General features: G+C 38.1%; 1 protein-coding gene across 2 annotated transcripts in view; it reads right to left on the reverse strand.

The window, feature by feature from the left end:
- Window positions 1-226: 226 nt before the first annotated feature.
- slc35a3 (solute carrier family 35 member A3) overlaps window positions 227-25507 on the reverse strand; it is a 39027-nt gene continuing 13746 nt past the window's right edge. For both annotated transcript variants that reach the window (XM_003219994.4, XM_008109157.3), the window contains exons 2-8: window positions 14783-14987; window positions 10313-10467; window positions 10100-10222; window positions 7576-7747; window positions 5414-5532; window positions 4457-4590; window positions 227-2083 (exon numbers count right to left, since the gene is read on the reverse strand). In XM_003219994.4, coding sequence (XP_003220042.1) covers window positions 1993-2083; window positions 4457-4590; window positions 5414-5532; window positions 7576-7747; window positions 10100-10222; window positions 10313-10467; window positions 14783-14969 — 981 coding nt within the window. In that variant the 5' untranslated portion in view covers window positions 14970-14987 and the 3' untranslated portion in view covers window positions 227-1992. The remainder of the gene's footprint in view (window positions 2084-4456; window positions 4591-5413; window positions 5533-7575; window positions 7748-10099; window positions 10223-10312; window positions 10468-14782; window positions 14988-25507) is intronic.

The following is a 25507-nucleotide window of genomic DNA, read 5'->3' on the forward strand; positions in this document are numbered from 1 at the left end:
ATAGCAAACCACATCATGTTAGATGTGGGCGAAATGTCAGGAGAGACTGCTTCTGGAACATGGCCATACAGCCCGGAAAACTCACACAACCCAGTGATTCAAGCATTGAAAGCCTTCGACAACAAAGCACATCATGTTGGCAAACCTCCCATGGGTCTGGCCACAATATCCCAGCATCAATTCTTAACAGGGCTTGGCTCGCAAACTGCAACTCTCCATTCAAATGCACGGAAACAATATACATTTATTGCAACAGATTACTTCTGCATCATGTTTCATCTCTGAAGCCACCAAAATAGTATGGGTATGAAACTGAAACTATGTTTGTTTATAAGGATTATCATATGTCCAGTGAAGCCCTTACTGGTCTCAATTATTTGCCACTGGAACCCATTCAACCTTTTCCCAATATGAATGCTCACAGAGGGTATGGGGTCCCGTAGTTGTCTCTCGGCTCCCACCAGGAGGAAGCCTGTCATTATTGCACAATAACAGTTTTCATTTCTTGGTTAATGCAACTGGCATGTATTCTAAAAAGGGAATTTAAGAAGTGGACTGAATTACTTTAATTACACCATCTCATGTTTTTTTAAAGCTCTGTAATATTGTACAGTATATACAGATGATATATAACCATAGCTCCAAAAGGAATCATATAATACAGTACCTGTAAACAATTGCATGGCAAATTTCAAAAATATCTTAAAAATATTTTCAAATAAATTTTGTAAACAACAAAATGTATTGTATGTTAATTACATTTTTTTCTTGTCAAGAAAAGTAATTGTTCTTTGAACAAACAGACCCATATTCAGAACCAGTAATGGCACCAAAACTTGCACTTTGGCCATTTTCTCAATACAGACGGAGCATCCCCTTCTGAAGTGCTTTTGGATTTTTGTCAGATTTTGGAATCCTTGCAGATACATAATGCGATATCTGAGAGATGAGACCCAAGTCTAAATGTACAATTCATTTATGTTTCGTATATACATAGCCTGAAGGTAATTTATGCACAATATTTTTTAGTAATTGTACAAAGTTTATGTAAACTGAAAAACAAGAAAGCAAAGGTGCTACTATCTTGACCACTCATATGGACAATTTTGGATTTTGGAATATTTCAGATTTCAGGGCAAGGGATCCTCAACCTGTATGAGAACAAACATGATTTCACGGGTAGCTATGCCACCTCCATTTGTTTCAGTGAGTCTTCAGTGTGGCCCCATTTAAATAAATAAGAAAGGTGCAGTCAGCATGGTTTGTGTGAGCTGACCACTATAAACAGACAATATACACAACATTGTTGACTTAATCTACAAATGATAATAAAAGTATTAAATTTTCCCTCTCATGGAATCTATCAAAGAAATTGTTCATCACTGTTAAGAAACATATATAGATGTTTTACAACATCGATTTCTGTTTATTAATTCAGCTTTCTATATAAAATATTAAAAATCTGAAAATGAAATTTATTCAATAATATTTTGCAAGTTTTTGAATCGGAATACCTAATCAGAAACCATCCCGGTAGAACAAGATTCCTCTTCTGTTTCTTTCTTTTCTTTTGATTTGGTATTTATGCAGATGTTTTAAAAACATACTAAGTCAATTTGCAAAAACAGGTATGATTCAACGGATGTTGTCACGTGCTCTTGCAAGAAGAGTGCATAGGACATTTCTGTAGCAGTCAAAGCCAGTAAATCATTCTGATTTAATCTCAAGAGTTCAAGGTGGAAGCATTTCTAATTGCAGGTCCTAGAAGCAATGTGTTCCCTTTGAGTTTTACTTTCAGCCTCTCTTCTTTTCCAGAGGTACACACTGTTTTTCTTCTTCCCCTCACTGGTCTTCTATAAACCATTATTTGATAGCATTCTTCCAATACAGCATAAACTCTTCTTTTCCTGTGTTCAATGGTCCTCCATACAGAGGTATTTTGAAGTCCTTAATGCACAGTTTTAGTAAAATGGTCCATCATGGAAGAGCTTGCTACGCTTTAATAGGGTTCCCTGCAGGCTTTGGATCATAGCCATATAGGAATGTCGCAGCTATTACAAGAACAGCTCCAAGGAAGAAAACACTAAAAGAAAAAGAGGGAAAAATACTTAGAAAGTGTGTCTGTTTCACATTCAGGCTTGAATCTTCTTGATAGTTCCAAATACTGCAATTCACTGAATTAAGGTGTTTTACATGAATGTTGAGCAAATGATTCAGTGATCTACTTTAAGTGGGACTACTAAGAGGCCTCATAAACCAGATAGTATCTCAACCAAGAAATACTTGTTTTACAACCAGAATATCCATTGACTTTGCATTTCCATTCCTCTGTTCTTTTAAAAAACAGAATTATATTTCAATATGTTGTCAAAGGCTTTCATGGCCGGAATCACTGGGTTGCTGTGAGCTTTCCGAGCTGTGTGGCTACGTTCCAGAAACATTCTCTCTGGACGTTACACCCACATCTATGGCAGGCATCCTGAGAGGTTGTCAGGTCTGTTGGAAACTAGGCAAGTGGGGTTTATATATCTATGGAATGTCCAGGGTGGGAGAAATAACTGTTGTCTTTTTTTGAGGCAAGTATGAATGTTGCAACTGATCACCTTGATTAGCACTGAATAGCTTTGCAGTTTCAAGTCCCGGCTGCTTCCTACCTGGGGGAATCCTTTTTTGGGAGGTATTAGTTGGCCCTGATTGTTTCCTGTTTGGAATTCCTCTATTTTCTGAATGTTGTTCTTTAATGACTGTCCTGATTTTAGAGTTTTCTTTTAATACTGGTAAACAGATTTTGTGCATTTTCATGGTTTTCTCTTTTCTGTTGAAATTGTCCACATGCTTGTGGATTTCAATGGCTTCCCTGTGTAGTCTGACATGGTGGTTGTTAAGAGTGCTCGAGAATCCAGAGTTCTTTCTCCCACCCTGGACCTTCCACAGATATATAAACCCCACTTGCCTACTTTACAACAGATCTCACAACCTCTGAGGATGCCTGCCATAGATGTGGGCAAAACATCAGGAGAGAATGCTTCTGGAACATGGCCATACAGTCCGGAAAACTCACAGCAACCTAGAATTATAATTCTCAATTTCTTTCCATAAGCTTGTAATGAAAGACTAGGACACCTCCAGAGATTTCCAAAGGAACTGGAACAATAATGTGAATACTATACTAAAGCTATATTAAATTTACAATGAATTCATAGAACTTCCCTGCTTGTAGAGTTAGTTGGACAACCCCTCCCATGACCTGATGTGTGACATGGTCAAATTCCCTTGTCTGGTCATTTGCCTCGCAACTTCCTACAAATTATTCCTCATCCACTACTGCTTTACCAGCCAAAGGTTAGCAACGAACAAAAGGAAAAGTTGGTAGGTGTTTTGCTTTTGGCATTTAATTATTGACCTGGTCTGCACTGATGCTTGAGCTATCTGAAATGAGCGTCTGGTTGAAATATAACTTCAATTATGTGCTTATCTACAAACTGATTTATAATATGGGTTTGAAAACAAACCACTACACTGTTTTATGAGGATTTTATTCCTCAAGGAAGAATCTTGGAAATGACTTATAGAACACTACTATTCATGTTTATTTGGAATCAAGTATCTCAAGATTCAATAGGACTTGCATTCTAACAATTGTGCTAGCAGCCTCCAAGTTTTGGAGAAAGGCTGAACTACTGTGTTTTTTGTATACAGATATGATATATATTTGAAAGTATGATCTTGAAAGAACTTTTCTATCATGTATTAATCTAAATTACAATTGACATTGAATAGATCTCTAATACACAGAGGCCCTCAGTATCAACTGGGTTTGGTTCCAAGATCCCTCCTGGGACACTAAAATCTGTGGATAATCAAGTTCCATTATATACAACAGCATAGTAAAATAGCATATGTATATAATGTAAAATTATATAAAATGGTAAACAATTAAAAGTAGTGCTGGAGAGATCTTGGGAAAGGAGTTCAGCAGACGAGCTCTATGAGCCAAACTGAGCCACAACATAACTCTCTACCAGTTTTTTTTTCTGAACTACAGTTTAATCCAAGTTAACATTAACGACATCAAACCAGAAGAATGGGGAGCAGAAAAACTAGAAATGTCTATCAAGAAGGTCCCTTCTACACTGCCATATAAAATCAATAATATCCGTTTTGAACTGGATTATATGGCAGTGTAGACTTATATAATCCAGTTCAAAGAAGATCATGTGGATTATCTGCTTTGATAATCGGGATTATAAGGCAGTGTAGAAGGGGCCTTAGGTGGCTTCCCCTTGGGGAAATAGGGCAAGCTACAAATAAATAATAATAACAATAATAATAACAATAATAATAAATTGTGTCACGGTCATCCCTGATTAAGCATTTAAATACAATCTATTTGAAATTCTTTTATACTTTTACAAAATATCTAAATTTTCAGATTACTTGTGCAACCTCCTCTTACCTTGTAGGGACAAAATCTTGCAGCCAAAAGTATGAGATTAACGTTGACAATATAATAGACAAGGATGTTGCAAATCCCTTTAAAATGTTGTCTGCATATTTGATAACAGCAGCTATAACGAGGCCTCCAAGTGCCTAACAAAACATCACAAAGCAAATTGTTACAATTTTTTAATTTTTTGTTTAAATCAGTTAGATGTATTTTAATTAACTATATTTGCTTACAGTAAAGGAAAGAAACATGAGGCTGAAAGCATGCATTTACTCAGCCTTGCCTGGTGAGTTCGTGCTTGAGCTAATATCAGAGGCAGCCTTGCTCACACCCTCAGCCTGCAATTCTTATACTCTCTCATTCCAGTAATAAGAACCAATGAACTCATATGTTCTATTTCTAAGCAAATGAGGATAAGATTGTGCAGTTAGTCTCTATGCTATGTGAGCTGCTATCCCTTCTGCTTCACGTATTGTGTCAGAAATTGCTCTTGAGTAGCTGCACATTCATGCAATTGGAACTAATTACTTTAAAATATACATTTAAAAGGCTGCAATGTTTGGCAACAGAAAGTTTTTATTAATACTAATCTGTAATGGTAAGGATGTGCAAAAGAAATCCAGTTACTATTACTGAAAGGCTTGTTACCGGGCAACTAAATTAACTGCATGGGCATTCTATGAAAATTGCCAACGAAAGCTGGAAAGAAGGGGGAATGCCTGGATGTATACATCTTCCTCATATATGCTTATAATGAAGTCATCAATCATAAAATGATACTGACCTGCCTAATTGGCAACAGTTTTAAAAACCGATCATATTTTTATCTTAGTACTTTAACTCATTAAACAGATTTGTTCCTGACTAATAACTAGCAATGTTATGCATTGCATAATGTGGGAAAACAAGCTCGGATGATTCTGGGAGAGGAGGCTGGTGAAGAAAACAGTAACTGTGAGTCATTACCTGCAGCACTACTACTATCCAGGTTAGCTTATTGTAACCTTGAAAAAACCCGTTCTTTGATACAGGTTCTCCGTCATAAATATATACACCCATCAATCCAAATATGCTACCGAAAAATCCTGAAAGACAAGTCAGAGTTTGAGTCACAGTAAAACTAGAAACAAAAAGAAGCCTTCGCCCCTGCTGCTCCCAAATTCAGACACATCAGGAACAGAGACAAATACTGGTAATATCATACGTTCTTCTACATGAGTCTGTCCTTGAAGATAGTCTGTGGAGTTTCCTTTACACACAGTTTATGGGGAACTAGGTTGTGGCATTCTCTTTAGCTAGAAATCATTGTGACATATTCATTGACATCTTGCTATTATATTTTACTATTATTGTTGTTCAATTGGGTGAAATCCAATGTGTGTTTTTCTACGGCTTGTTCAGCCAAACTGGATGATTCCCAGGGCCCCTCCACACAGCTGTATAACCCAGAATATCAAGGCAGAAAATCCCATAATATATGCTTTGAACTGGGTTATCTGAGTCCACACTGCCATATATTCCAGTTCAAAGCAGATGTGGGATTTTATTCAGCTGTGTGGAAGGGGCCCTAGTTCCCCTCAAAATCTGCTCCAGATATTGGAGATCTTCCAGGTCAGATTTTTTCAGGCGGCATTGAGGATGTACAAAGTAATAGAGAATGTAAGAAGGTTCTAATGTGAAAACATATTTCTACTCCATTCATTGCTGGATTTTATCCATTGCATGATCTATATTAGAGTTTTGAACATCCCCAGAGCACTTTTAACAGAAAGGCAAATGTTTGAAAAATGGCTTCAGCTGCTAACATGAGAATTTCTGCCACAATTAAGAAACAATTCTTAAGAAACACTGCCTGGCCGCTGTGATGGACTGGATGAAGGCTAACAAGCTGAAGCTTAATCCAGACAAGACAGAGATCCTCCTGGACAGTTGTGAGGCCGATCAGGGTATGGGGTGGCTTCTTGTGCTCAGTGGAGTTACACTCCCCCTGAGGACATAGGTCCGCAGTCTGGAGGTCCTCCTGGACTCAGCGCTGATGCTTGAAGCTCAGGCGTCGGCGGTGGCTGGGAGGGCCTTTGCACAGTTAAAGCTTGTGCAACAGTTGCGACCATACCTCGAGAAGATGGATTTGGCCACTGTGGTCCATGCCTCAGTTACATCATGACTGGATTATTGTAATGGGGTTGCCTTTGAAGACGGTTTGGAAACTGCAATTGGTACAAAGATCAGCAGCCAGACTACTAACTGCAGCTGGCTATAGGGAGTTTCACTTTTTGTATTGTACTGTGTGTTTATTTTATGTGTTGTTTTAGGCACTTTGTGTCATATGTGAGCTTCCCCGAGTCCCTTCGGGGAGATGGAGGTGGGATACAAAAATAAAGTTATTATTATTAAAGTTATTAAACAAAAGTCTGAAGCTATCTCACATCTAACGTATAAGCTGGTGAAGACTGTTCATACAGGCTCATAGTACATTTATGAAAAAAATGCTCAGTCAATACCATTTCATTCTGCCTTTAAAGTAGCAAATCAATGTAAGTTTTTGGGAGATGATGCACTTGTTTTTAACTCTCATTAAAAATATTTAAATCCTGCATTTTAACCCTTCATTTCTATACATACAGGAAATTTCTGTAATTTAAAGCATCCATAAACAAAGAGTTTTTGAAATGTGACATTGACAGTTGCAATAAGGGCACTGGAACCGACATATTAAGATTATTCTTTAAACTCATTGTTCAAAACCCCACACATAAAATGCAAATAACATAAAGCTGTATTAGTTTTCAAACTGTTCTGGCATGTAACATGTAACATGTAGGGATTGCTTAAAAAACACTTTGTCTCATTGTAATAGTTGCAGTGTACTTTGGATTCCAGCCATATTCATTCGCACCCATTAACTGCTATCAGAAATCAAACAAACTGAGCTGTGTCAGACAATAAAGGGAACAACAATTGCATTTTGAACAGGATGTAACAGCCCTAGTTCCTGTTAGCACAGCTAATGGAGAGTTTGGCATATGCTTCTGTAACAATTTGATTGTACCGAGCATATTGAGGCAATATAATTACGCTCTGAGCTACACCTTAATCTTCGTCCTAGGTTCTTTGCAATAAAGGCTTACCTAGCTGAATGTTTCTAATCCATACGGATTGTTTTGTTTCTTTCAAAATTTTCTCAAAATACACTCCAGCAAATCCACTTGAAAAACAGGCTATAAGTACTGCAATCAAGCCCACAAACTGTGACCCTGCTGAAAGCTCTTTTGTTGCTGCTGTTTGTGAGTCTGTTGGCCACTGAAAGGACAAAAAAAAAAGGAAAATGAATTCTAAAGGAGTAACTCTCCTGATTCGTTATAGCAAAACAACAGAGTCTTCATTAATTTGTTAACCTTTACGGTGCCACAAGTACAGCAAGAGAGAGCATTAAAATGATGCACACAGAATAAAAGAAACACAATACCAAATCTGTGCTTTGTATTTTACTTACAGAAAAGTATACAATGAAATACCAGAGACATTTTCCATCCATTCCTCGTTTAGAGTCCAGCATGGTGTAGTGGTTTGAGTATTGGACTATGATACTGGAGACCAGGGTTCAAATCTCCATTTGGCCACGGAAACCCATTGGGTGACTTTGGGCAACTCACACTCTCTCAGACTCCGTCCACACAGCCCTGTATCCCAGAATATCAAGGCAGACAATCCCACAATATCTGCTTTGAATTGGGTTATCTGAGTCCACACTGCCATACATTTCAGTTTAAAGCAGAAATGTGTGGAAGGGGCCTCAGTCTCAAAGGAAGGTGATGGTAAAGCCTTTCTGAACAAATCTTGCTTCAGGTGAACCTCGTGACAGGTTCACCTGAGGATCGCCGTAAGTTGGAATTGAAGGCAAACAATAACCACAAGACACAACCTTTGCATCTAATATAGTATTTCAGGCATTTTGGGCTTCAGTCCCCAAAGTTCCTGAGCCTTGACTTCTGAGAACTGAATATCAGATATTTAAAGCCAATGATCCAATTAATTTTCAAGGGTGTGTAATGCTATACCCCCAACTAGCCTTGAACTGCTACATGAATCGCACTTTCCATTACCAAAAAATGTATATATTTATTCATATCCCATTATTTATACAATTTATTGTCATTTATCAATACTTTATGGAATTTCACCCACAGTAAACCAAACTTATACCAATGGGATATTATGTCATAAGCGTGCAGGCGACAATGGTCTAAGGAGAGGTTTCTTAAACTTTTACTCTTTTTGCCTGAGAAAATTTTATGTGACTCTGCTATATAGATATATAAAATAGGCTAATTTTTATGGAGTACAACTGAAGCATTTTTTCTAGAGTCCACTAAAAACGCTGCACATTTGTGTAAATGGGTGGCTTTCAGAAACCTTTTACTAGTGCCAGATTTTTTATGACTCCAACATTAAGCTAAGAGGTCCCCATTTGGAATTAGGACCCACAGTTTAAGAAACAGTGCTCTAAGAACTTAATTGGAAGTCTCAGTATGGGGAGACCCTTGGGGAGATAAGGTGGGTTATAAATAAAGTATTATTATTATTACTTCTGAATAAATCTGTATTGGATGGGGCAGCAGTTTAAGTACTTATAATTAATTAATAATTCTGCAGCTCATAAAATAAATTATCTAGTTGCTCTCCAATTAAATACAGTGATAATACAATAAAAACACAACACATCAGCAAAATGAAACACAGCACTACAAGTTTCAACACACCAAGTGATCTCAACAAAGTAAAATACACATTACCAAGATTAAAAACCAAGGGCTTAGCTCTAATACAGTAAACTGAGTGAGAGTTGCATAAAATTGATCATGAACAGACTTCTTATGTAGAGCACATTCCATGTAATCATTAGTATTTACAGAGCCATCTAGTCTCTAACTCAGCCTTTTGAGATGATTGCTTGTGTTTAATCTTCAGAATTTCAGCTTTCATATAACACACACAGAGAAACCCAAAGCATGCAAGGATTGTATAAGGATATTTTTCTGGAAAGAGGTTACAATCCCCCCAAAAGTACTTCATTTTAATTATCAAACGTCAATGTATCACTAAAATCATCTATTACTTTAAAATAAGAAGGAAGCCCAGTTGGAAGGGAGAAGTCTTTCAAACAAGATCTAAGAAGCATTGACATTAAATGTCTGAGGAAAAGGGGGATATTCTTCAGGTTTCTTCTTTTATTGAATACTTGCTCCTTATTTTGATTGACTGAAAAGGTATTGCAAGCTAATAGCTTCCAAAGTTAAATAATTTCAGGTTTTCCTTGATATGCATAGAGAATAGCATCAATTATAGGACATGGAATAGCACAACTTGTGCCATACTGTTCTCAGAAATTAAAACTAAAAATTAAATTTCTAAAATAAATGGCATGGGATTCTACAAATTCTGTGAGCAGATGACTGATGGCGACTTCAGGAATCTATTTGATCAAATTCCTTTCCTTACTAGAGAAGTATTTGTCTCCATCAATCAAACCCTTGGAGTTTGGAGACAAATCCTATTTTAGTGGAAAGTAAGAGTGGGTTGGAAAGAACTAATTATGTATCCCTTAGTAATACGAGTAACAATTTGTTGTTAAAATTCAGAGTAAATATTTACCTGTACAAATGCAACTCCTGCCATTAGAATCACTAATGAAAGCCACTGATATAGCCCTAATTTCTTACTGAGCATAGACACAGAAAACAGTGCAGTAGTAAGAATTTTCAACTGATACGTGACCTAAAAGAAAAAAAGGCAAGATGGTTAAAACAACTCTTCATTTGTTTGCACAGCTCTAACAAGGAGCATCACTCTATCAAATGCGAGTACCTGGTAAGTGGCTGCATCTAAATTTGACAAGGCCACATATAGCAAATTATTTTGTAGTGTGTAAATCCCAGAAGGAATAGCAAGCTTAAGTGTCTCCATTGGCTTGTTGAGAATTTCATCATGTAACACTCTGTTCAGACTTCGTAGACTGCATTCTGAGAAGGAAAAGAAGTTTAAACTTTCTGTACGTTTTAAAAATGAAAGATTAGAATGTGGCTTATATGTTTCAACCAACATTTTGCTTAAGCTATTCATATTAAATATGGCATACAAAAATTATATAATGACTGGGTTGCTGTGAGTTTTCCAGGCCTTGTGGCCATGTTCCAGAAGCATTCTCTCCTGACATTTCGCCCACATCTATGGCAGGCATCCTCAGAGGTTGTGAGGTATGTTGGAAACTAAGCTAGTGGAGTTTATATATCTGTGGAAGGTCCAGGGTGGAAGAAAGAACTCTTGTCTGTTGGAGGCCAGTGTGAATGTTGTAATTAATCACCTTGATTAGCATTTAATGGACTTGCAGCTTCAAAGCCTGGTTGCTTCCTGGCTGAGGTAGTCCTTTGTTGGTAAGTGTTAGCTGGCCCTGATTGTTTCTTATCTGGAATTCCCAGTTTTCTGAATGTTGTTCTTTATTTACTTTTCATATATCAAGGGAACCACTGATCGCACAGGAAAGCTGATGAAGAAACACAACCTACAAACTATCTATAGACCCACTAAGAAAATCCAACAAATGCTATGTTCAGCAAAGGACAAGAGGGATCTCCTCACCTCTGCAGGAGTCTACTGTATACCATGCAACTGTGGACAAGTCTACATAGGGACCACCAAACGCAGCATCGCCCAAACACGAGTCAAGGAACATGAAAGGCACTGCAGACTAAAACAACCAGAGAAGACAGCCATAGCAGAGCACTTGATGAAGCAACCTGGACACAGCATATTATTTGAGAATACAGAAATGCTGGACCACTTTAACAACCACCATGTCAGAGAAGCCACTGAAATCCACAAACATGTAGACAACTTCAACAGAAAGGAGGAAACGATGAAAATCAAATCTGGCTACTAGTAATTAAAAAACTCTAAAAGCAGGACAGTAAATAAAGAACAACACTCTGAAAAGAGGAGAATTTCAGGCAGGAAGTAATCAGAGCCAGCTAACACCTCCCAACAAAGGATTCCCCAGGCTGGAAGCAGCCAGGCCTTGAAGTTGAAAGGCCATTCAATGCTAATCAGGGTGGCCAATTGCAACATTCACACTTGCCTCAAACAGACAAGAGTTCTTTATCCCCACCCCCCAGATATTCCACAGATATATAAACCCCACCTGCCTAGTTTCTAACAGATCTCACCTCTGAGGATGCCTGCCATAGATGTGGGTGAAACGTCAGGAGAGAATGCTTCCGGAACATCGCCATACAGCCCGGAAGACTCACAGCAGCCCAGTGATTCTGCCCATGAAAGCCTTCGACAACGAATGTCCACACAAAACAAGTGTTTCAAAAAACTACAAAACTGAAATAATGCATGGCAAAAAATTAAAGGAATGGGATAGGAAACTAAATTATTGGGATGAAGGGGGGAAAAGACCAAGAGTAAGGAAAAAATTGATAATTGCAAAAGAAATGAAAGGGGGATGGGGCTGTCCATGCCTAGAGCTATATAGTGATGCCCTCCAAATTGAAAGAGCGATAGAATTACAAGTGACAAATAAAAAATGGGTGAGATTTGAAAAGGAAATGAATGGAGTTACTTGTGAGGAAATAATCTTTAGAAAATGGGATAAGAGAAATATAGATAAATTAATAGGACCAATGAAAGGAACAATGCAAGTGTGGAAGAAATGGCAAGGAAGAATAAGTAGCTTAAAATCTAAAATGTCAACAGTATGGATAATTAATAAGGATAAGGAATCAACTATGAATAGAAATATTCAAATATTGAAGGAAAAAGGAATAGAGAGACTAGAACAACTATATGACAGAGAGGGAACGGTAAGAGAAAATAAAATTAAACAATGGCTTGGACAAGAAAATTGGTTACAGATAAGAGCAATCTGTGCATATTGCAAAATAAAAGAAAATATTAATATGGTTAAGAAAGAAGATAACACCTTTGAAAAGATAATAAGAGAAAAGGGGGAAGGAAAGAAGGCACAGGCCAGCAAAATATATACAATGCTGATAGAGGCTGATGGATGTATAATATGGGATCTGAAAAGTATGTGGGAAACGGAGTTGCAAATCACGGAACAAGAGATGAGAAATGTGGTAGAGACAATAGGGATGAAAAGGAATACCAGAGTATGAGAAATGAGGAGGAAAATATTGCACAAATGGTATGGTACATCCTGCCAACTAGAAAAACTACTATAAAAAGGGGAGTAGTCAGTGCTGGCATGGATGTCATCAGAAAGGACGGTTTATGCACATGATGTGGGAATGTGAATACAGTAGAGTCTCACTTATCCAACATAAACGGGCCGGCAGAACGTTGGATAAGTGAATATGTTGGATAATAAGGAGAGATTAAGAAAAAGCCTATTAAACATCAAAATAGGTTATGATATTACATTTTAAGCACTAAAACATCATGTTATACAACAAATTTGACAGAAAAAGTAGTTCAATACGCAGTAATGTTATGTTGTAATTACTGTATTTACAAAATTAGCACCAAAATATTACATTATATTGAAAACGTTGACTACAAAAATGCGTTGGATAATCCAGAACGTTGGATGAGTGAGTGTTGGATAAGTGAGACTCTACTGTATGTACAATATTTTTGGCAGACTATACAAAATGAGTCAAATCAAATACTAGGAAATGAGTGGGTCATAACAAAGGAAATAGTGGTATTAGGGAAAAGAGAGGAAACGGGAAATAAAAGAAGCAATAATTGAATGTGCACAAGCAGTAATAGTACTAGGGTAGAAAGATAAATCAAAATGGACAGTAAGTAAATGGTACCAATATATGGTGGAGCAAATGGAATTTGAAATTATGAATGTGAAACTAAATGTTGTAAAAACTAATGAAAATAGAACAAGAGAAATGGAAGAAAGATGGACAAGGGTAAAGAACTATATCATGAATCAATCTGGAGATCAAGCCATAAAAAATAAGATACAAATGTTATATAGTATATAGGATGAAAATGGATAAAGATAAAGATATAAAGATTGTCTCACAAAGAAACGAATATGTAAAAAGAAAACAATCCTCGTGTTGGTGATGGAAATTGTAAATGTTTTGTATGTCTACGGTATGTATTTTTGTGTTTTTAAAAATAAAAAATTGTTTTAAAAAAACTGAAATAATGCAAGTGGTAGCCAGGATTCAGTTGGATCATTCAGGTGACTTATTTATTGCCACCTACAGAATTGGGTGGGGGGCGAGCCGAAAATTGTGCCATGGAAATTCCACTGGCACAAAGTTTTGATTGGTATTGTAGGCTGCTATAGGATAAGACCAGAAGAAAGCACATATATCTGATAACACAATATTGAATTCAGACCATTGGGTTGTTTTAATAAATGTACAGCAATTACTAGTACTTACTGCTGAAGAGGTAAGATTTTCAATGGTCTGCCTCTTCAGGGGATCATTTTATAGTAAAACAAGGAATTTAGCTATGTACTGTATAAACTCATGTAGAAGTCTCAAACTTTTATTCAAAAAATCAGCCCCAAAAACCTGGTATTATATCATAACTCTTATTTATTTTAAAAAGGAACCACACCCTTCTCTGACGCCTGCCAACCATGTAATCTAGATTATAAAAGCAGATTATTTATTTATTTATTTACAGTATTTATATTCCGCCCTTCTCACCCCGAAGGGGACTCAGGGCGGATCACATTACACATATAAGGCAAACATTCAATGCCTTAACATAGAACAAAGACAGAGACAAACGCAGGCTCCGAGCTGGCCTCGAACTCATGACCTCTTAGTCAGAGTGATTTGTTGCAGCTTGCTGCAGCTGGCTGCTCACCAGCCTGTGCCACAGCCCGGGCTACATTATCTGCTTTGAATTGGATTATATGAGTCTTCACTGCCATATAATCCCATTCAAATCAAATAATCTGGATTTTACATAGCAGTGTAGAAAGGGCCTGAGTAGGATGGCAAAAGGCAAAAGCTAAGTCTGTCCTGGGAGAACCTAAAAGAAGCACTGACTCCTGTACTCTCTCCACCATGGCATCATTTCTGGCCTTTTGAATGCCTGACTGTGGAAATGGTGGCAGAGGCCAGGGGCAGCTGGCCCCCAAGGTGACACTGACGAGGCAGGCTGTCCCTCAATTTATCTATGGGTCTTATCAAAATCAATCATTTATTATTATTTATTTATGTATTTATTTATTTTTAACTTTGTGAACAGATCTCACTTGTACTGACAATATTTTAACTGGCTCTTGATGCATTTAGAAATAAACAAAGGAAGAAATAACGAAAAACGTACTGCTGTCTTTGTAAACCAACAAAATACAGGCCATAATCTTTAGAAGTTCGGCAATAACTACGGCAGTTGAAGATAAATAACGAGGCCCTTCTTCTTTCAACGTCCGGGAATAGCGCATAGTCAGCACCAAACTCGTTGTCTGGAAGACCAATATCCCCAGCGAAAGGTATTTTAAGTTGGCAGACATAGTTTGATTATCGCTTTCCTGAAGAAAAAAAAAAGAAGCAACATGATAAATGAAAGGTGCAACAGGTATAACTTTGTCAAGTGATGTCTTACAATCTATTCAGAATCATTCACAACAGAGAGAAATCTCTGGAAACCAGAAGCAATGAACCAAAACATTTAATGTGAAAGCACAATTTCATATGTAGAACAAACAGTTTGCAGTGCTGGAAATTGAACTGAGGGCACTTCCAGGCAGAATCATATTGTGGGTTTTAGTCAGGGGCAAAAAAACCCGGGACCTGAGAAGAGGTCAAAATACAGACCTGTTGGTCCCGGGATTTCTGCCTCAGTTGTCCACACTTGCTGCTTTGCCCTGGGATTTTACAGCCCCCATGATGGCTGCTGCAGAATGTCACCCAGAAATTTCAGCAGGTTTTTAAAAAAGGAATTTAAGATGTGAATATGCAAATAAGTGAATCATTGTATAAGTTCTGTCCCTGGTTGTTTGGCCAGGGACAAGTGTGGTTATATACTTGTGCAAGGGAACTACAGGGTGATGCTCCTGGGTTATGCATATCTGTTCCTCATTGCTATTATTGTGAAAAGATGTACAATGTTGACTAGAAGGAGTCAACTTTGTCCTGGCCAGAGAAACTTTGCACTCCATACATTTAATGAAATTTCTGGCGCAAAAACAAAGTTCATGGGGTAGGACCCCTACTTCCCACGTGAGGACTACATAATCAAATAGGAACACACACTTTCAGGCCAGAAACAGAACTTTGTCATTATTGTCACTTTTTAGAGTCTGTTTGGCCATCTGTTAGACAGGTTTGGTCATGTACTTGTGGCGTGGAACACGGGGTGATGTTATTGGGTTATACATGACGGTACCTCATTTGGTCTATCATAAAAACATGGGGAAAGTTTAGTAAATGGCCAAAACTTTGTTCTGGCTGGAGGAACTTTGTCCTGTACCTGTGTAACGATGTGCCTCCTGCAAAGAAAAAACTTTTGCCATTTACTAAACTTTACCCACGTTGTTAGCATAAACCCAATGAGAAACCAACATATATAACTCAGCAACATCACTCTGTTCTTCCCTGGCACAACTACAGCACAAAACCTGTCTGGACAGATAGCCATACAACAAGGTCTGAATAATTATAGTAATAATGGCATTCTGTTCCTGGTTTTAAAGTGCGTGTTCCTGTTTCATTGTGTAGTCCTTATTCTGAAAGTAGTTGTTGCACCCCAGCAACTTCATTTTTCAGCTACAAACTTCATTAAACGGGTGAAGGACAAGGCTCCCTTTCCCAGGACAAAGTTTTCACCTTGTAAACAATTGTCATCTTCTTTTTTGCATACCGCCAATCAGGAATCGACACTGAAAACCTAGGAACAAACCCAGATTTAAAAATCTCATGTTTTCTGAGTATAGGGACATACAGACATTCAAAGATATGCATTTTCAGGCCAGAACCGGGATATTCCTGCACCTGAAAATCTCGCGTTTTTTTGCCATTTATAGCGATTGCTCCCGTGTTTATCCCAAGAACTCCCATTTTGAAGCGGGAGCTCCTGGGATAAAGGTACTGTCTGGAAGAGCCCTCCGATATGGAAAAATACTTAGTTTTTGCTTGCTTTAGTTATTAACTTAGGCTGGAGCTCATTCTTCTGTACAGCTTGTAACTTCAAAATCAGTTACCCAATTCAACATTAAGGCATCTCAATGCAGGAGGCATTTTCTCATAATTAACGTCTACAAATTGTTATTTAAAATTTGAGGAAATCCACCATTATGTGTTGATTTGCTAATGCTTAACTGCAGTTAACGAACAGATAAATGAGAAGCAATGAGGTGTGTATCTATTACATAATCATTCCACTAAAACTATTTTGGCTTTTTACTAAGTGAGAAGCAATGAAGTGCACATGTGGTACGACTTCCTTCTACTAAAAAAAAATACTTTATTTTTACTTCCTACTTGTACTAAGTTCAATCACTGATCCACTTCAGTCTGTACTACCTATACTGCCAATCAATAGCTCTCTAAACTAAGCTCTGTGCTGTAAGTCAAAAGCTGGGAAATTCTGATTACAAAGCACACTCTGTCACTGATATGTGCTATCTAATTAAGGGATCAGCTCCCTCTCAGGGTTGCAAAGTCATAGTTTGGGAAAGTTACTTTTTTGGACTATAACTCCCAGCACACCAAATGGTGATGTAAACTTTGGGAGTCTGAGAACTGAACCGCCCCAAAGGTAGCTTGTTCCAAGTATCAAGTTCAATCCCATTAAGCACTGTTCCTTGAAGTATTCAACCAGCTTGCACACTATTCACACAACACCAGCATACAGAGATCAATCCATGCCATTTGAAAACCCACTAGCAGAAAATGTTCTACAGAACAGCATTCCAAGTGCTTGAAGCAAACCCCGTCTTCTAAGGATCTTGCAGGTTTCCACCTTTTAAAACCAACAGGTAATGTGATTCATGGTTTGATGCAAACAAAAGTACGGAAATGTAACTTCAAAACTGAACAATGGGGAACAAAATCAGAAGTGAGTAAAACTAATATTACTAAGGATAATCTTCTCCCAGGCATGAAGGTTTGAGAATATGAACTATGGAAGTATATAAGAATAAAATAAGAAAGGACAGAAGGAAATCTGTGTTCCAAAGGAGGTCTGATCAAAGCAGAACAGACTACGACTGCCCTCAATCTAAAGTCTAAACACTATATTCCTATTAATGCCTTCTAGAATTGCATTGGTTTTAGCTGACACATCATTGCGGGACTTATCAGCCTTTAGCAGGGCATGTAAGACACACCTGTTTTGGCAGGCTTTTGATTTCTGTTATTGATGTTTTTAAAAGATGCTTTTAGGATGTTTTAAAGATGTTTTTTAAGATGTTTTTAAATTGTTAGATTTTAGCCTGTTCTTGTAAGCCGCCCCGAGCCCTAGGGGAGTGGCGGCATATCATTTTGAATAATAAATAAATAAATAAAAATAAAATACTGTTGCCTCATGTTCAGCTAGTGGTCTACTAAGACTCCCAGATCCTTTTCACATGTACTATTTTCAAGCTTGCTGCCACACATCCTCTCCTGAAACCAGAAACTCAAACATTCAGCAATCTAGACACATAGACACACACAGTGCAAGAGAGCAGTCTACTGTCTTCTGCAGGTGACCACTGGTTAAATATAAGCATCTGCCGTCTTCCTATGTAGTTCCATCCTAATTGGAGCAAACCTCCCATGACCACTAGTTTAGGCCTTTTTTGAGTTATTTTTAAAAACAATTTTGGGCCACTAGCAAACTAGTACATCTAAAAACTGCTACAGTTCATTTGTGGCCATGGTAATCCATGCTCAAGGTAAGAACAGAAGAGTGTGCTCTGCTCTCCAAAGTCCCTGGGGTCACTAGATTGAACTGACAAAGCTAGGGATTCAAGCAGAGCAAGTTGAGCAGAAAACTTTCCTGCCCAGACAAGGGCAGGAGGCCAATTGCTCAAGGTGGCATTTACACCTGCTGAGGTCTGACTGATCCATTCCACAACTGCTTACTTTGACCAGGTCCCAATCTCAGGGTGGCTAACAAAAATGATGATTCACTCTCTAGCTTGCAATGCATTTCTCACATGGTCTACTGAACAAATCAGTCATCTAGCTTAATCAGGGTTGGGCAAAATATGTTCCCCTTCCATGATGTTGGATAGTATGTCTGAAAATTTCTTACCAATGTTTATCTGGTTAGACGCTGCAGTCCCACAATAGCTAGAGGGCTGTACTTTGCCTTTCTCTGATCTTAAAGATTAACTTTTGCTTTTGGGCAAAAGGTTCATTACATGAGCACAATACTTTTCAAGGATAACACATGCAATAAAGGAGCAAAACAAACAATCTTACATTTGACAGTTTTATGGACTATTGATCTATTTCAGTATATTCATTGTCTTCCATGAAGTTGTTATTTCTCCTACCTGGACTGTGATATTCAAAGAATAAACTGACAAGCTAGGATAGATAAGGTAATATAACAAAATTAACAAAAAGTTTTCATGCATATTGTTGTCAAATAATACCAAATGTTACGTTTACACCAACAATAAAGCATGCAGAAACCAAGTAATGGAGTGAGATATGATGTGTAACTGTCTATTTTATGATACAGTATGATCCCTGTGATTATGAAATGCATACCTGTGGCTTTATTTACCCACTCTTGTGGGAAAATTGTTTCTATGCATGTTTTTAGGTCCTTCAGGCAATTCTATATGTTAGAAGTTAGCATAGAGTTGCACGGGAAGACATACTAAATTCCTAGAGGATACCTCTCTAAATTCTCTGCCACAGCTCTATGGTATGCTGAGGCCAAAAGAAAGTATCTAAATGGTATTTGGCTATATCACATAACTATGATTTCACCGATAACATATCACCTGTGGATACAGATGTTTTGCTGCATCTTGAAATGATTTACTGAAATAGCAGTGTTCAATATCTTTCAATGTGTAAATGTGACCTTACAATGATAGGCAACCACTCCCTTAAAAAAGTAGACAGATTGAAGAATAATGACAAATGGGTTTTGTTATATCATTAAGGTTTCTGGAAATAATGAATTTCTGATATATGTCTTCTCTTAGAGCTGGGCCAGCAAACTGCAGAAGGTCTGGGGGCAATTTTCCATCCCAAGGGCCTCCTAGAAATTTCAAGGATTTTAAAAAAAAAACACCCACAAAATCAAAACTGGCTAGAAATATACTACAGGTTTTGAAAATGTGTAATTTTCGAAGTTAAATAGTACAGATGGGTCCTTCACAGAGAGGTTTCTAGGAAAGGCAGGTCATCATTACTACTGAGCTGTTGATGGCTCTAATGGCCAGAATCACTGGGTGCTGTGAGTTTTTTGGGCTGTATGGTCATGTTCCAGAAGCATTCTGTCCTGATGCTTCACCCACATCTATGGCAGGCATCCTCAGAGGTTGTGAGGTCTGTTGGAAACTAGTAAGTGAGGTTTATATATCTGTTGAATGCCCAGGGTGGGAGAAAGAACTCTTGTCTGTTTGAGGCAAGTGTGAATGTTGCAATTGGTGAAATGCCAGGAGAAAATACTTATGGAACATGGCCATACAGCCTGGAAAACTGACAGCAACCCATCATTACTACTTCTTTTTAAGTTTAATAGTGGGAGTAGGGGAGCCAGGCTTTTTGAATTTGAGGAACAGGGGCCTTTACCCTAAAGGCTTCGAAGCTAAACAGAGACAGCTCTAGTTAGTACTTGGATGGGAGATGGTCAATAAATATATGCTCTATTTTAGAGGAAGGAACTGGCAAAACCACCTCTGAGGATTCCTCGGTTAAGGAAACCCTATGAACTCCACACAGTCACCACATGTTGATAGGTGAGTTGAAGGCACAACACTGACAGACAAAACTTAATGCTTTCTATGAGCATATATGGGAATAACTATATGAGAGTCTACACTGGGATGACTTTAGGGTCACAGGTGACCCTTAGGCTATTTTTTAGTTTCAGGAACTTCCTGCAATCACTCAGTTCAGATCTTGGGCAAGAGATGGTTATCCATTTGCCAACATCAGGGAATGAAAGATAATGAGGGAAAGGGTGGACTTTTTTTGGGGGGGGGCGGGCAAGAATGCAACTTTGACTAAGGATTTAAATCCTCACTATTTTGTGAAGGTGAAAAATGATGGTAGCTTTCTCTCTTTTCCTCCACAATACTCTTTCCACATTCAAATATCCCAAAGGAAATTTTGTTAGCAACAAAATAAAACAAAAGTTTTCATTCCCAAACTTTTAGAATGTTCAAATAAGGTTAGAAAATTGTGCAAAATTCTTGCTGGTCTATTATTCCTCTTGATGGATTTTCCTGAAGCCCATTTTTTGACCCGTGAACATACAACAGCAAATATTGGTCCCAGCCCTACCTCTGGCACTGTGCCTTCCGTTTTCACCCATTTTGGCTCTACCCTGCCAACACAAGCAGAACTTTCTCACGCACTGATAGGATCAACTCTCTCACTATAGGAGAGGCCTCTTTTTCTAACTTCCAGGTTGGCATTACATTTGTAAAAAAAAATGCCCGAGAGAAAATAGGCCAATGCAAGAGGAATCTAGGAAACGTTCACGAGAAATTCAAAGTCTCAAAGGCCTTCAAGTATTGTCTCTGATGTCTGAGAAGTGAAAGGTTCTCTGGCACTCCTTTTATTTGGTGAATTTTACAGAGCAACTTTTCTGTTTTGCCAGACTTTTACGTGGTTAAAAGTTCAAGTGTTCTCAAGGCCCCTGTTTTATGAAGACAAAAAACTTCAAGAAAAGTGTGGGCAGGAAAACACAATCTTTTTGGGAAACTGCCTGCATATAACTCCCCCTCCCCACACCCACAAAGACTCCATTCAAAAACTCAGTGGGGCAGGAGGGGAAAGAAAATTATAACTGTATTTGTGAATGTTTTTCAGAAGCCCAAAGTAGTTGGCTCTGTTTCCAGCATGTGCCTTATCTCCTGGACAACTTGAAAGCTACAGGGAGCCTCTCAGAGGCTGGTTTGGTTCAATGTATGCAGGCAAAAAACATGATGGCAAGGTGTCCTGTTCCATGTATAAATGCTTACCAGGCAGAGAGATTACTCTTTCTTCAACACCAACAAGAAAAGTTTTATGTATTTGTTTGTTTTTTTTAAAAATGAAATGAACAAACCATAAATACATAAAACTTCAGGTAGCCCTTCTGGGGAACTGATGACAAGAACATCAGTGATCGTTGGGCATCTTTAGGCTCCAGTGGTACTGAGTGTCATTTTGTGCCTGCTAAAGTGACACAAAAAACCAGACCAACCAGCAATCTTCTCAGATTTATTTTCTTCTCTGCCTAGGGCACTTTCGCACTATACAATTAAAGCAATGTGATTCAACTGTAACTAGCATGACAACTTTCTATGAAATCCTAGGATTCCTGGTTTAGGGAGAAGCATTGAGAATTTTCAGTCATTGTGGTGCCTCACCAAGCTACATACCCAAGAAACAGTTAGAACAGTTCAAGCGAAATCACAGTGCTATAAATGCACAGTGTGAAAAGGCTTCTGGCCCATACCATGCACTCTATTTTAGTCGCTCCACTGCCTTTGTTATATTTCACCAGCTAAGGTAATTTCTGATGCTGCGACAAAAAATTAGTCTTTTCCAGACAAGAGGATCATATAATAATAATAATAATAATAATAATAATAATAATAATAATAATAATAATAATAATAACAACCTAAAATGCAAACTGTGCAAGGAAACCAATGAAACCATTGATCATATCCTCAGCTGCTGTAAGAAAATCGCAGACAGTCAGACTACAAACAGAGACACAACTATGTGGCCCAAATGATTCATTGGAACTTATGCCTCAAGTACCACCTCCCAGCAGTAAAGAACTGATGGGATCACAAACCTGCAAAAGTATTGGAAAACGAGCACGCAAAAATACTGTGGGACTTCCGAATCCAGACTGACAAAGTTCTGGAACACAACACACCAGACATCACAGTTGTGGAAAAGAAAAAGGTTTGGATCATTGATGTTGCCATCCCAGGTGACAGTCGCATTGACGAAAAACAACAGGAAAAACTCAGCCGCTACCAAGACCTCAAGATTGAACTTCAAAGACTCTGGCAGAAACCAGTGCAGGTGGTCCCAGTAGTGATTGGCACATTGGGTGCTGTGCCAAAAGATCTCAGCCAGCATTTGGAAACAATAGACATTGACAAAATTACAATCTGCGCATCATCCGAAAATACATCACACAGTTCTAGACACTTGGGAAGTGTTCGACTTGTGATTTTGTGATACGAAATCCAGCATAACTATTTTGTTTGCTGTGTCATACAATAAAATAATAATAATAATAATAATAATAATAATAATAATAATAATAATAATAATAAATAATTTATTCCTAACTCACACCTCTCTCCCTGAAGGGACTCAGGGCATATCTCTTGCTAACCCTTATGAGTTCTTTTCTCAATACTGTTGGATCCTGGGTGTGGGGAGGTTTCTATTTGATAATGTCAGGGAAGTGAGTAGTCATCTTTCAGCCTATTAAATTATTTTGGAAAGAGGGAGGCTCTGAAAAGCAGGAAGCAATTAGGACTCTTACACACCAAATAATTAGGTAAAGGCAAAGGTTTTCCCCTGACATTAAGTCTAGTCATGTCTGACTCTGGGGGTTGGTGCTCATCTCCATTTCTAAGCAGAAGAGCCAGCGTTGACCGTAGACACCTCCAAGGTCATGTGGCTGACATGACTGCATGAAGCGCCATTACCTTCCCACTGGAGCGGTACCTATTGACTTACTCATATTTGCATGTTTTCGAACTGCTAGGCTGGCAAAAGCTGGGGCTAACAGCGGAAGCTCACCTTGCTCCTCAGATTCAAACAGCTGACCTTTTGGTCAGCAAGTTTAACAACTCAGCGGTTTAACCCACTGTGCCACCAGGGGCTGCAAACAATTACAGTGCTTTAATTGCAATCACAACATCCTGTGCAATCCTGGGATCTGTAGTTTAAGGAGAGGCATTTAAAGTTCTCACCCAGAGAGAGCTGTGGTGCATCACCAAACTCCATGATTTCATAGGATGTTGCCATGGCACTTAACATGCAATCATAGCACTACAGTTGTGTAGTGTGCAAGGGCATCAAAGTGCCCCAGATTCTTCAACAAGACCTTGTTACCAACTACTCAAAAAACAACCAATTGGAAAAGTAAGATGGCTCTTGCTCTTGGCATCCTAGCAACATAATCCTGCCTTTAGTCAAGCATGCTATTTCACCCTTTCACCTCAGGAGAAAAAGGATGATGCTGAGCACCCATGTTTTCTATGAAAATGAACAAATTAAGCTGCTAAGTGATTAACTAGAGCCATCTTTTTACTTGATTAAGCATTTTTTACTGATCAATTTAATTTGGGGTTGAACATCACTCAAATGGATCTTTAGGAAATTATGGTAGTACCATTTCAGGGAGGATGATACAATACTAATTCTGTATTGGTATTACTATATTTTGAGTTTTTCAGTCATTTGGATTGCCATTAAGAATAAATACTTGTGATAGAAAGATGGAAGGGGAACACCATCAGCTCCCTACAAGAACCATCACTGAGGCCAAAAAAGGGAGAAGTTACCATTTTCCATTGTGTATAAAACCAAATTCACATCTACTTTAAGAAATGAATTACACATTACTTGTACAGTATTTATTTCTAATATTTGTATACTGCCCTGATATACCGTATTTTAATATGCATACATTTTTAACTAAAATCATTTTAATTTACTATTAAAATGACTATTCTGAATAATGCCATTGCATTTTGAAAGCAAAACAGAAGAATCAGTGGCCATTCCTTGGTTGATTTTACAAAAGGAAGAAAGTTTGTGAGTAGGGGAATTCGCTTGTGAGTAGGTTAGAATATTGTAAACCAGCTTTTGGGACAGGTCAGGTACACAGAGAATTTGGCATCAATTTGAAATGGTCGATCCAGCGAAAAGACATGTACTTCATTTGGACTTCAGCACAAAGATAAATCTGGGTAGTGAAACTGATTTATACTGACTGGACAGAGTTTGCAGAATCTGATTTTCATGTTTTTGGTGTCCAGTGAGATATTCTCCATTTGTAGGGTTATTTTTAAAATTTGTTTCTGGCTCAAAATGGTTAGTAAAACTTGACAACTCATTAAACACTTTGTAACATTTTGTGTAACTGTAACATGTTGCCATCCTGAAATATACTGCTTTGAAACTGAGTCCATTATTTTGAAACACGCTGTAGTCTTAAGTAAGGCAAGTTAACTCATCAGCTGTTGGCTACGACCTAAGAAATGTTGCTCAAGGCAAGAACAGGGTGACCATTTTCCTGGATGACAAGTTTTACAGGTTCTGTACCTGGCTACCCAATATACCCTTTCTCTTTGTCAATTTAAAACAAAAACATTAAACTGCACACACACAATATTCAAAGGTATTGAATATGAATGGCAAGGATTGTAAATACTCCCATATAGCTTTTTGTGTACAAATCAAAAACTACATGAAAGTTAACTTGCTTTAATGTGTCTCCAAGTCATTTCCGGAAATTCTAAGACAACCTAAGACAAGAGGTTTTCTGGTGCTGAGAGTATGATATTCACCCAAGATCAGACAGACCCTATAGCCCAGGATCTGATCCCAGGTTTTCTGCTTTAAACTGAGTCCGCACTGCCAGATAATTTGGAATAAACAGAAAACCTTGGATCAGATCCTTGGATAAAGAGCCTGTCTGGAAGTGCCCCCAGCGGGTTTCCATAGCCAAATAGGGAATCAAACCCTGGTCTCAAGAGTCCTAGTTCAACACTCAAACCATTACCCCACTTTAGGGCTGGCTCTCATACCACTGCATTATTTGTCTCACCATCCCTATGTCCAGAACATAAATCAATCTGATAAAATATACACAAATTAAATTAAAATGCACAGGCAAATTTTACTCCTC

This window comes from Anolis carolinensis, chromosome 4 (genome assembly GCF_035594765.1).
Source record: "Anolis carolinensis isolate JA03-04 chromosome 4, rAnoCar3.1.pri, whole genome shotgun sequence".
Lineage (NCBI taxonomy): Eukaryota > Metazoa > Chordata > Lepidosauria > Squamata > Dactyloidae > Anolis > Anolis carolinensis.